The sequence below is a fragment of the Coturnix japonica genome, chromosome Z, assembly GCF_001577835.2.
Source record: "Coturnix japonica isolate 7356 chromosome Z, Coturnix japonica 2.1, whole genome shotgun sequence".
In the NCBI taxonomy this organism is placed as follows: Eukaryota; Metazoa; Chordata; class Aves; order Galliformes; family Phasianidae; genus Coturnix; species Coturnix japonica.
The window spans coordinates 22,727,867-22,739,485 of NC_029547.1; the positions used below are offsets into that span (position 1 = coordinate 22,727,867).

Below are 11,619 nucleotides of genomic sequence, written 5' to 3' on the forward strand. Positions count from 1 at the left end.
CAAGTATTTTCCAAAAGTAATAAAAAAATAGAAACAAAAACACTTCCTAATGATTTCTTCTTTGAAACTCCAAGCAGGTTTAACTAAAATAAGCAAAAAAATAAGTCTCAACTTACTGCCTCCATTATATAAAGAACTGAATATAGAAACTGGAGCTGTAAAACAGAACAAGATGAACATTCAACATTCTTGCAGTGAACTGAATCCCTTCTTACCATTGAGAAGCCCAGAATTATCTCGTATTTATTAAAACCCAAACTCATCATTTATGCTTGTTAATGAAAAAACAGACAAAGGCAGCGTTACTGATTTTATTAGAAAATGTAAATAAATTTAAAGATCATAAATCTGAGTGTACAATTTCATATGAAAACACAGTCTATCTGACAGGCCTCTATAAGCTGGCGTCAGAAGTCACTAAGGAAAAAGATGAAAGAGAAGAAGAAAGGGAATATTCATTACTTTCCACCGATGCTTTTTCTTCATAGTCTGGAGGTGGTTCAGAGGAGAAAAATGGTGCTGGAGAGATACCCAAAGGTGAACTGCACACAGAAATTGTATATATAGTTTCATCGTCTCTGACAGCAACTGTTCTTTCATCATCTGCAAACTGTACCCTATAAAACAGAAAATTGTGTATTAATATAGTTCCTCCTGCTATAGCAAGTGAAATTCACCCCTGACTTACATGAATGTATACAAATGCACAACTCCTAGAAATCCCTGAAAAAGCTTACATAGGCATTACAGTTTCATACTATTTGCTATATCACGACTCAAAAATTCCATTATTTCAGCAGGAAAGAGCAAACAAGCTCCCTTCCAATTCACATCATAGCCTGACTTAGGAGCATTAGCCATTTCTAGCAGGGCAATCCTATTAAAACCCCCAAACCTGTGCTTCTAATGCATCTTCATTTTTGCAGTCTACCACAGTCCTCTTCTCCTCTTCTCTTGTGAAAAACAGTTACTAGACTTAGAAACACATAACTAAAACAAAAATTCTCAGCTGTCTGAGATCTTAAACTACAGGTAACTTGAAGTTTTAATGAGCAATACATTAGACATATGGAATTGCACTGCTGCTTGAAGACAGAGAATTAGAAGTAAATGGACACCAGTGGACTACTAAGCTCAAAGTAAGCAGCGAGGTATTCACAACCCTCCTCTGACCATTACAGACAGATCTCTGGTACCAACACTGTTCTGGTACCCTGTTCATCTCACCTTAGAGATGGCCCTCAGCATATTACACTTCAGCAGCTTCCAAGAAAAGGAGAGAACTCTTTCTTTATGCTTTACTCCCAGAGCCACCTCATGCTTGTGTGTACACTTCCACTCCCAACAATTCTGCACAAGGGAGCAGGAACACAGCATAGTCACCTCACATCTCAGTAACAGCACTGAAAATGTGTGTGCATTTACAGTAGAACAGCACAAACAGTATGGTAACAGGAATGATTACTACTGTTATCACAAACCTCCTGTGGCATTTAGGTCTTTGAGGTTGTACTTGCTTGCTTTGAGGGGAAGATGGTTGAATTTTGAGGTACTGACATGAGGCACACAGCTGGTATGGCTGCTTGTGGAATTTACCACCCCATGTGAGCAGGAAAGTCTGGAGTATAGTGGAAAGCAGTTACAGAAATGACCCAGTAGCTACTATTGTGTGGACACAGCTATGCAGGCTGGGGTTCTTGCTGCAGTGCCTCATATGCTGTGTAGCCTTGTAGACTAAGAACATCTGATGAACAAGTCCTAAAAAACTTAAAGTGGACCTTCCAAAGGGTAAGACCTACTCAATTCTGAATCATCAAGAGCATGAAAATAAGTTGAGGGCTCTAGGTACGTTGGCATCTAGTTCCTGGCCTTATCTAGCTCTAGTACATGGCCTCTTTCACCCTCAAGATAGGAACCCACTGATTGGATCCCACAGAGAGATATCTCTGCAAATTCTTATGATGCAAGCAACTCCTCAGTCATTCAGAAACTCTTGCTGCACAAGCTTGGTGATGGCAGCACTGAGCAAGTCACCTATGCTCAGTGTGTGGAAAAGCAGCTGCATGGGACAGCCTCCTCATCTTAGGATGAAGTTGGGTTTGCAACTTTCCCTTTAAGCTCCCTGGAACCTCCTCTGCTCTTTCTCCACAGTATCAATATATCCTGTCACACCACACTGTTGCTGAATGATCACTGAAAGCCAACACAGACCTTTCCAAAAGAGTCACCAAGAGAACAGGACACAAACTAAATTAGCACTCCCAGTGTCACAGAGCATTTGAATAGGTACTGTGAAGTGCTCACTGCATTAGTTCTACAGAGGCTTCCTAGGATCTGGCAGCATGGATATCATGTCACCGGGCACTGCTGTGAGGAGTACCTTTCCTTGACAGTCTATGGAGGAACTTCAACCAAATAACATCTAAACAAACAACAGCAAAGCAGACAATAACACAGTCTTACCCATCACTGAATATAGAATGGTATGGTGGAGGACTTCTGCTTGCAGGCAAACCACTTGACACGAGACAATGTGTCACAGCTGGAGACAGAGGATCAGCGAAATAAGGTGGTGGCGGAGGTGGGAACATCAACACAGCATCACCTGTGATAAAGAAACACCAGTTACTACCTCTGGAAAACCGAGCTCCCCTGTCTGTTCTAGCTGTATCTCAGTATGTTTCCAATCTTTGGAACTGCGGTATCGGTACTTGTCTACCTTTCAAGATAAAAACCAATGATGCTGCATAATGATCTGTTATATTCTGCATTGCAGAAGTACACTGAAGTTTCATTCAAAACCAGGAGTACTTTAAAAAGAAAAAAAACAAAAACAAAAAACCAGCATAATCATAAATTGAGTTTCTTTAAAAAAACAAAAGCAAACAATCATTAAGTGGGAGGAAGTGATCCACCTAGCTAAGAGACAAATCTCCTATGTGTTGGTTTTCCTCAGAAACAACAGGCGTGAAGACAACAGCTACTATTAGCTCCATTCAAGAGCAGAAGAGTAGTTGTTTGTTTTTTTTTTTTTATCATGCATCTAAAAGAGGGGTTTTCTAAGTACAGCCTTGAAGTAGATACTGACAGAATAAAAAACATTTGAGTCATAGATAGCCCTGACTACTGATTACATGTTGTTGAACATCTTCATTAGTAACCTGGATGAACAAATAGAGTGTAGCCTGAGCAAGGCTGCTGATAATTCAAAGCTGGGAGGAGTGGTTGACACACCAGAAGGCTGTGCTGCCATATAGCAAGATCTGGATGGACTGGAGAGCTGAGCAGAGAGGAATCTAATGGGATTCCACAAGGGCACGTCCTATGTTTGGGGAGGAATAACCACACATGTCATCCCCTAGCATGATGATTCTATGATTTTGAATGCTTTGACAGCTCTTCTCCCAAATTACTCAGGCACACTACTAACATGAGTACCACAAAGCTAAAGTAATAGATAAATAATTCAGTTTTAAGCGTAATGTGTTGCTTATCTGTCAACTCAATTTTGTATTTGAGGAGCTTCCATTTTTGTGTTTTTTTTTTTTTTAAAATAAAGTTTGTATCAGTCACTGAGCTTGAATAATTCATATAAACATTCATTATTGCCTGGCACCTCTTTTGTTTGTTTGTATGTTTTTCCCTTCCAATTTGCACTGACAAGTCACAGAACATAACAGATGTTGAGTTAGGCAGGGACACAGTCTAGCACAGCAGTGACTGTCATCCTGTAACCTCTGAGTTTTACGCTTCTTGATGGAATTATGAAAGAAAGGAATCCACAAAATTTACTTTACTGTCTTTAAAAAGTAATCTGACTGATTCTCTATACCCCCTTATCTTGCAAAACTGACACTAAGCCACCATCATTTTTGAGGACCATCAGGTTAAAGGTCTGTATATCAGTCTGACAGACAGAAGGGCAAACTCTGCGCTTACTGGACTTCAAATCCTGACAGATAACAGTTGAGCAATGCTATAATTGACTCATTTATCCTTCCTCCGAACTAGAAAGTTATCAGAATAATCTATATATTAAGTATATTCATGGTTTATTAACAGCAGGGTACTACTTAGGGCATCACTCCCTCTTAATAGTTCATTAAGTACAGTATGCTCTACAATTAACAGAACCATGTTGCAATTAAATCTGAAGATTGATAAAAGAGGTGGCCATTACTCAAGTAAATACAATACAAACCTTATGAATCAGATTCATAAGCTTTTGTCTAGGAGAGGGATCAGAGCTCCTGGCTAATGTAAGTGTTAGATACAGTCACAGAAACCATGAGACATGTGATTTGGAGTGTGAGCAACACTTTCTTGGAAAGGAAGCGAGATTGGACTCATTTGTGCTACATTATGTGATTTCTTTCATGCAGACAATCAGAAGCTGCCAAAAGAAAGGTTATATCCTCAAGAGAAGCTCAACTGAACTGATCCCACAGAAAACATCTAAGACAAAGCAACCTTCCCACCGGCTTGTCTGGTTGCAGATGACAGAATCAATGTGTTTACTGCTCAAACACGTGACACTCGGAGGTAAATCCCTGGCAAATAGAAAGTTTAAAATTTCACACATTATTTACTCACCTAGTGTAACCTGGAAAGATTCAGGGCTCTGAGGATGTTCCTCGTTTTCCAGAGATTCTTCGTTGAGATTTAAGTTTTGCTTCTTTTTAACATGAGCTATCACGAAGAAACACAACCCAGTAAGCACAATCAAAGGCCCCAGGATTTGAAATGACAGGAATCCACAGCCCTGGCGGTCCCCATCAAAACTGTTAGTCTGGTTGAGCTGTATACTGGGCCAACCAGGGCTGCAGCCAGGGACCCAAATGCCCAGGATGCTAATTAGCATCCCACTTGTCAAAAACAGGAATCCAAAGATAAGAAACTGGGCAAACTGACAGTTTCCTTGATAAAAAAAAAGGCTACATATTTGCTCATTTTGCAACTGTCTTTGGCTTATATAAAGCCTGGCCCTTGATCTTGCAATTAAAATGCAAAGCAATCCAGTTACAGCCAACACAGGCCCAGAAGCCTTCAGGACCCCACTACAGTCACTGAAGGTTTCAAAAGGGCATGACTGCAAGGTAAAAACTGAAAGAAGAAATCCACCACAGAGCAATATGGCCCCAAAAAGAAAAAAGGAAAAAAGTAGCTTTCTTATGTTGTCCATTACTTGCTTCACCTACTGGTACTGGAACAGTCACTGAATACATTACAACTGAATCTCCTCCTCAAACTGATGTGTTGATTTTTGTCCTTTTTTTATTTCCCTGTTAGCATTCAGTGGCAGAAATCCGCAGTAGACCTGTGAATGTGAAAATACAGAAGTCAAAAGAAGAAAAGAAATAGCACAATTAATTACATTGTGGTTTTTACTGATACATTTGATACTCAGCCTATTGATATTGCATGCTCTTGGTACATTCTCCCTTTTGCAGAAACTTTGTTATGGAATAAAGGGCCTGATTAAGTTCATTGCTGTTGAATACAGATGACGGGTCAGTTGCAGTTAGGCTGAAAACAACACAACTGCTGATGCACAACTCAATGAACTGTATCTTTGAAAATACAGTTGTATAATTAACGGGATGTTAATATCTGAATATTTGGAACAAGGAGAGGCTGTCTTTACCCTTAAAGAAAGCTAGGCAAGTTTTCTGTAGCACGCAGTAGGAAAAACAGGGAAAGAAAGAACCTGAATGCAACTGATTACAGGTAAGTATCAGGCTTTTTACCAAGTAAATCTTCTAACATAGCAACACATACCTCTTCAGAGCATATAGATCTTTCTCCTTCCAGAGGCACAAGAAGCTTCTCAGCTTCTCTTTTGCCAGCCTCCTCTCTTACATAACTACAACAGCAAGTACATGGATGATTTTTGGTTCAGTTCTGCAGGGAAGGAAAAAAAAAAACCAGACAAACAAAAAACATGCATAACACTTAATTCAACTTCCTTGCTCCAAAACCTTTTCCCTTTGCCGCAAGAAAGCATTAAAAAGAATAACAAAGGTGGTCCCAGAAGGTTTCAAGCCTATTGGCCTATCAGAGCCTAGATTCAAAAGCAAAAGAGAACAGAGACTAGTGCTGAGGCCAGTAGTAGTTTTGTGCATACAGACAACCAATCTGCTGATGTGGACATACCAGGGCAGGGAAAGCCTTACTGAAAATGAGGACAGAGTGCTATTTGGTGAGCTCTAGAAAAAAACTCACTGCTGGCATTACTAACAGGGAAGCCTGTATTGCTCTGACACAGAGATCAGAACAATACCTGCAATCACAGTGTGAATCTTCTGCACAAGGAGCTACCTGGAAAGCAGTTTCAGACTGGAAAACAGCAAGTCTGGATGCACCAACTTATCTCTTACTGACAGAAGGAGGCACTCAGGCTCCTGAGCCATTAAATGTTTTAATGGCTTTCTTCCTCACACCAGCACTTTCCCAGGTCAGTCTTCTATACTTATGACTTGGAAATATCATGAAGGACATGGATATTGGAGCAGCTTGTCACAGATGGAAATGAAGAACGGGTTTAGCTACAGCTGTTTATTAGTTAACCCTCAGCCTCTCCTCTCCTGCTTCCACTGCCCTGCACTGAGACAACTGCAAGCTACAAGTCAGACCGACTCCTCCTTACACATGCCTCAACAGCAGTCATTCCACAAGAAAGTATTCTGTGATTTCTGGAAGCAAAATGTTGAACATGTGTCAGCCACAACAAGCTCTGTGTCACTTCCCAGTAACTGCAGTGCCCCACTGGGATAAAAACAAAACAGAGCCATAAAACCCACCAGTCACTCACATACATAATTAACTAATTATCTGTCTTCACTACTACTACACACTGAGTCACTTTACTCATAGGAGCAGAAGGGAGTGAACAGACAGACACAAATGATCAAGTTATTGGATCTTCTACTGCTGGACCTCAAGCAGCACAGGAAGCAAAGAACAACACACCAGCAAAAGGCACAGCAAGCTCAGGACATGAAGGGCAAGAAACAAGCTGCTCCTGTACAACAGCAATAAGGCCACTGCAGGAAGCCACAAAATCTCCTGGCTCATTACTTCAAATAGCAACAGTAAGGGACTTGTCCTAATGAAACCCATTGCTCCAGTCAATTAGGCCTGTTAGTTACTTCTTCCCTGTTCTGAGGACAATCTCTCATTGCTAAGAATGGCTGGAAAACTTTGAGCTGAGTCTGACTTGGTGGAACAGTCACTGATCTCACTGTTCTAACACACTGCCTGCTTCACTTCCACTGATCCTGCTCCCTGAGTTAAAACACAACACACTGTTGTGCTTCTGAAGAAGAACGACAGATTTAACTCTACAAAATCCAAGGGGAGACTAATTTTCATTTGTGCTACCACCAAACCTTGATAGTAAAGCCAACTTTACATTAAACTGCATCCCTGGCATTTCAAGAAGTATCTTAAGAAGCAGCTTGTATTGACTGTGTGCTTCAAGTATTTCCACTAGATCAGATATCTCCACACATATACCTGTCACAAGGGAGTCTTCTCTCTTCTCTTTACACCTACTCCAAGCTTGAGAGCAGACATAGAAACAACAGGTCAGAAACCACAAGAACAGAATTCAGCAGTGCAGAAGCAGTTAAGCACAAGGGAAGAGGGAATCAGAAACAGCACTTGTAAAGGAACTCTGGTTATAAGACAGAATGATAAAGTGCTTTACCCTTTTATAAGTCTTTTATAAGTTTTATATGGGTGTATAAGTATACACCCATGCCAGGTGTACAGAAAAGGAAGTAATGCTGTTGTTTTTGTGTGTAACATTTTGTATTATAGCTTCCACATTATGGGCATCTCCACAGATTAAAATGTACTATTTTTTCTTATAAACCCAGGACTTCTTGCTTTCTGTTTGAATTAATGTACTTTCCAAGATCCCCACTGCAAATACCAAGGCTGTAAATTTAGTTTCTTTTACCCACATGAGATTTGATATCCTCATGCAGTTACATGAATTCAGAAACTGAGGATTAAAAGAAAAAGGTGTTGGAAGAACTAAAACACTGCTGACTCTCCATCCTGTGTTTTGCACTGCAGGCCTAATTCCCGCTGTTCCTTGCAGAACCATCCCTTCTTTTTTTCCAGGCAGGAGGATCCACATTTTCTGTTATCACATCACATATTTTACCCCAGATTACAGACTTAGCTTCAAGGGCAGCACAGGCATTCTTCTGTGAGCACAGCTGTTCAGCTTAAGGTAAGCTGGAGTTTAACACCTTATTCCCATGCACGTCCCTGCCTCTGATGTTTTAATTACTTGTGTGTAAAGCTAGGTGTAAATGCCAACTAGCCTGATCGGATACATGTCCAGCTCCCTACCTTCAAGCAGCATTAAGGTTACAGGCGCTAACAAGTTCTGAGATGCCAATTTGCACTCGTACATAAGCAGTCTCTAATTAGTGCCTGACACTACTCTGACCTCATACAGGATACAGTTCTTGACATCTCAGGAGAAGGGTTTTGAAAGCTTATGAGATGTGCACAAAGACATCTCAGCAGTCAGCAGATGCCACTGAAAGGAACTCTGTCTGCACAAGTTGACAAAACAAGTTATCAGCTCACAGAGTAAGGATAACACTGCATTGTTATCTATGAACATTGCAGGTGGGACAGAATAAGCACCTGGGGATGAGCTGTGAAGCAGCTACAGGGGGATAATTCAGAAAGCAGGATGATGCTGCCAGTCTTCAGACACATGTGCAACAAGGAATCCTTCTTAACACAGACCGGCAGAGCATCAGGGATTCTGCCTGATGCCAGACACAGCTACAGCTCCTGAAGAAGCTGTCAACATCATCCCAGCAGGCTATAGGAGAAAAACAGCTAAAATACAAACAAGCAGTCCCCACTCCCTTCTTTGGCTGGGAAGGTGCCCTGACACTGACACAAGGGAGGGTCTGTGGCCACAGTCAGGAGCCTTCAAGGCAGAGCTCACCAGCTGACAGGCTGGATGCCATACAGAAAACCAGAACAGGACTCACGTTTAACGGGAGCTCTGCAGGGTCCCCGGCAGTGGGATGCTGTTTACTTGACACTCGCAGCAGACAAGGGCAAAGCAGCACTTATTTTCTGGAGCACCTGCGGGGAGAACAGGGAGATGTGAGAGGGAGGTGAGGCCCACGCACACGATTAGAGCCACAGCCAGGCTTTATTTTAGCAGGCAGCGAGGCAGAGCACTGCACAGCAACTTCTAGAAGGAAGCAATGGGCATCAACTCACAAAAAGCAGAAGGCAGGCAGACTTACAGTCCTTCGAGACGACACATTTGTGGCCATCAGGAAAACGCACAACCCCAGCAGCAGCCCAGAGCTTCCTCGAACGAGTCACCGCTTGGGAAAAGCACCATCCCGGGGGAACCCCCCGAGCAGGCTGACAGTGCTGAAGGTCCGGGAGGGGACGGACCGCACCCCAGGGTCGGTGCAGCAGGGAGCCCAGCAGGGAGCCCCTCGCAGCGGCCCCTCACTGCGGGGACCACCGCCCGCCATCTTCGCTCTCCCCCCTCCATCTCTCCCTCCCTCCGCTCGCCGCCCGGAGCGCTGCCCGCACCCCGCCATAGCGGCACGCGGCGGCCGCACGCACCGCACCGCAAAGCACAGCAAAGCACCGAGCACCAGCGGAGCAGGTGCGGGCAGGAGAGCTCTGTCCTACCTGCCCTTGCTCGGCCGACCCTGGAGCAGCTGTCACGGCTCAGCCGGCCCCTCTTCTCAAGCGCCCTGTCCCGGCTACGCGTTCACAAGCGGTGGATACAGTGGTCGCGCACCGCCCCGTCCCCGCCTGCCCCGCTCAGGACGCCCCGCCCGGTGTCCGCCCTCCCCCTCCTCTCGTCTCGGCTTCCCCCGCCTCGACTCTCGGCTGTGGGAGCTGCTCGTACGTGGCCCGTCCCATGGGAGGCCGAGGTGCGGGGGGAGGCGACTCTGGGAGAGGACAGGGGTGAAGGGAAGAGTGTAAGCAAGTGCCACTGGCTGGACCTGCATAGCCACGAGATGGAAGCTGCTCCACTGGTTGGGGCCAGCCTGGTGGCTGGTGAGCAGCGAGGGAAGTGTGTGAGTCAGGAGAGGAGCCGGGGTGGGGTGAGAGGTGGAATGGTGCGTGCAGAGCGGGTGGCAGGAGGGAAGGATGTGGAGGTGAAGTCTTTCTTGATAGGGAGACAGTTTGCTACATAAGGAGGATGGGGAAGGTGAGGAATGTGTGGTTTTGGAGAGCCGCTGGATTTGGGTTAAACTGTGGAAAAGCAGAGTAAAAGAAACTAAGAGTGGGGACTTACTAAAAGTAAGAATATGTGTAGGGTGTAACCTGTCATGGGGCTTCAAGCTCCTAGAGATTCAGGGTTCAGGATGTTGCCCTGTGTCCCAGCTCAGCTGCCACCAACCTGGGCATCAGATGTGGATGTGAAACGTGCTGCAGTAAGAAGAGACTGGGGGGAAATGATTCCTGCCTTCTGTGAAGAAAAAAGCAGGGAGAAAATTCACACCTTCACTGCAGAAGGTGAATTAGTGTGTCATTAGCAATATGAGACTGGGCAGTAAAATCACAGCTGTTGGAGAAATCTCGTCTCTTTAGAGATTATCCATGTGAAATAATGAATTTGATGAGACTGTGCTTCAGCTCAGGACACTAAATGTGATCTGCACAACCTGTCTGGATGAAAACACAGTGAGAAGCCAGCTGTGCTACTGTGGCCTGATGAGAAACATTCAGCTCTCAGTCTGCAGCACACTTGGAAGCTTTGCTGTCCTGTTCTCCTGAAACCAGATGTGATCCTTGGGTGGACACTGTTGTCTTAGCACAAGCCTTGCTGTTGTGTCTTAACCTGGTGGGCAGCTGAGCTCCGCACAGACATTTCTCACTCCCCCTAAGTGGAATGCATGAGAGAGCTGGAAAAACGTAAAACCTGTGGGCAGAGATATGAGTCTGTGCAGCACTGCTTTGCAACAGCCAGAACGTCTGTGTTATCAGCATTATCCTCATCCTAAATCAATAACACTGCACCATACCAGCTGCTAGGAAGACAATCTTTTTCCAGTCAAAACCACTTGCTCTGTTTCAGTGTTTCTTGGTGTGCTTTAAAGCAAGAGATGTTCAAACACACATGGAGGTAATGTGCAGTGAACTGTATCTCGTAGGTTGTAGCTTGCTTACTGTGACAGTGCTGAACAAATTGGATGATGGCACAGAGGATGAAGATCCAGTTCTCCAGCCCACACTGATCTCTGTAGTGCCTACTCACAGCAAGCACGTGGTGCGTGTGGTTACTGCAGAGCTCAGCTGAATAGCAAAGAACGGCGTGTATTTGTTTATTTGAGCTCTGCTAGACTCAGAAGAGCTATACTTAGAAATACAAGGGGGAAAAAAAAATGTGTGTTTTGTTAGAACTGCCAATTCACAGGCACAGGAATGACAAAAAACATTGGTGCCCACAGTCAGTCAGCTTTGATCTGAACATAACCAAACCCCATGGTGTTCCTTTGCAGCCGCTTGGCAGAGCGTTACGAAGGGACCACAGAACAGAGTGCTGTGCTGGCTTCACAGGGAGGGAGGGTGAGCCTTACAGACACCTCCAGAACAGCATCCCGG

At 44.2% G+C, this 11,619-nt stretch overlaps 1 protein-coding gene across 2 annotated transcripts; it reads right to left on the reverse strand.

The window, feature by feature from the left end:
- Positions 1 to 297: 297 nt before the first annotated feature.
- On the reverse strand, positions 298 to 9,838 carry TMEM171 (transmembrane protein 171). 2 transcript variants are annotated; one of them, XM_015848838.2, is made up of 7 exons: positions 9,694 to 9,838; positions 9,027 to 9,123; positions 5,779 to 5,901; positions 5,186 to 5,317; positions 4,594 to 4,689; positions 2,464 to 2,605; positions 298 to 617 (listed from the first exon to the last, which is right to left on the reverse strand). In XM_015848838.2, the coding sequence occupies exons 4-7, from the start codon at positions 5,223 to 5,225 to the stop codon at positions 395 to 397; spliced, it is 501 nt and encodes a 166-aa protein (XP_015704324.1). In that variant the 5' UTR covers positions 5,226 to 5,317; positions 5,779 to 5,901; positions 9,027 to 9,123; positions 9,694 to 9,838; the 3' UTR covers positions 298 to 394. The 2 variants fall into 2 exon arrangements, with proteins under 2 accessions (XP_015704324.1, XP_015704323.1); XM_015848837.1 differs by lacking the exons at positions 5,779 to 5,901; positions 9,027 to 9,123; positions 9,694 to 9,838 and having other exon boundaries at positions 4,594 to 5,317.
- Between the last annotated feature and the right edge of the window lie 1,781 nt (positions 9,839 to 11,619).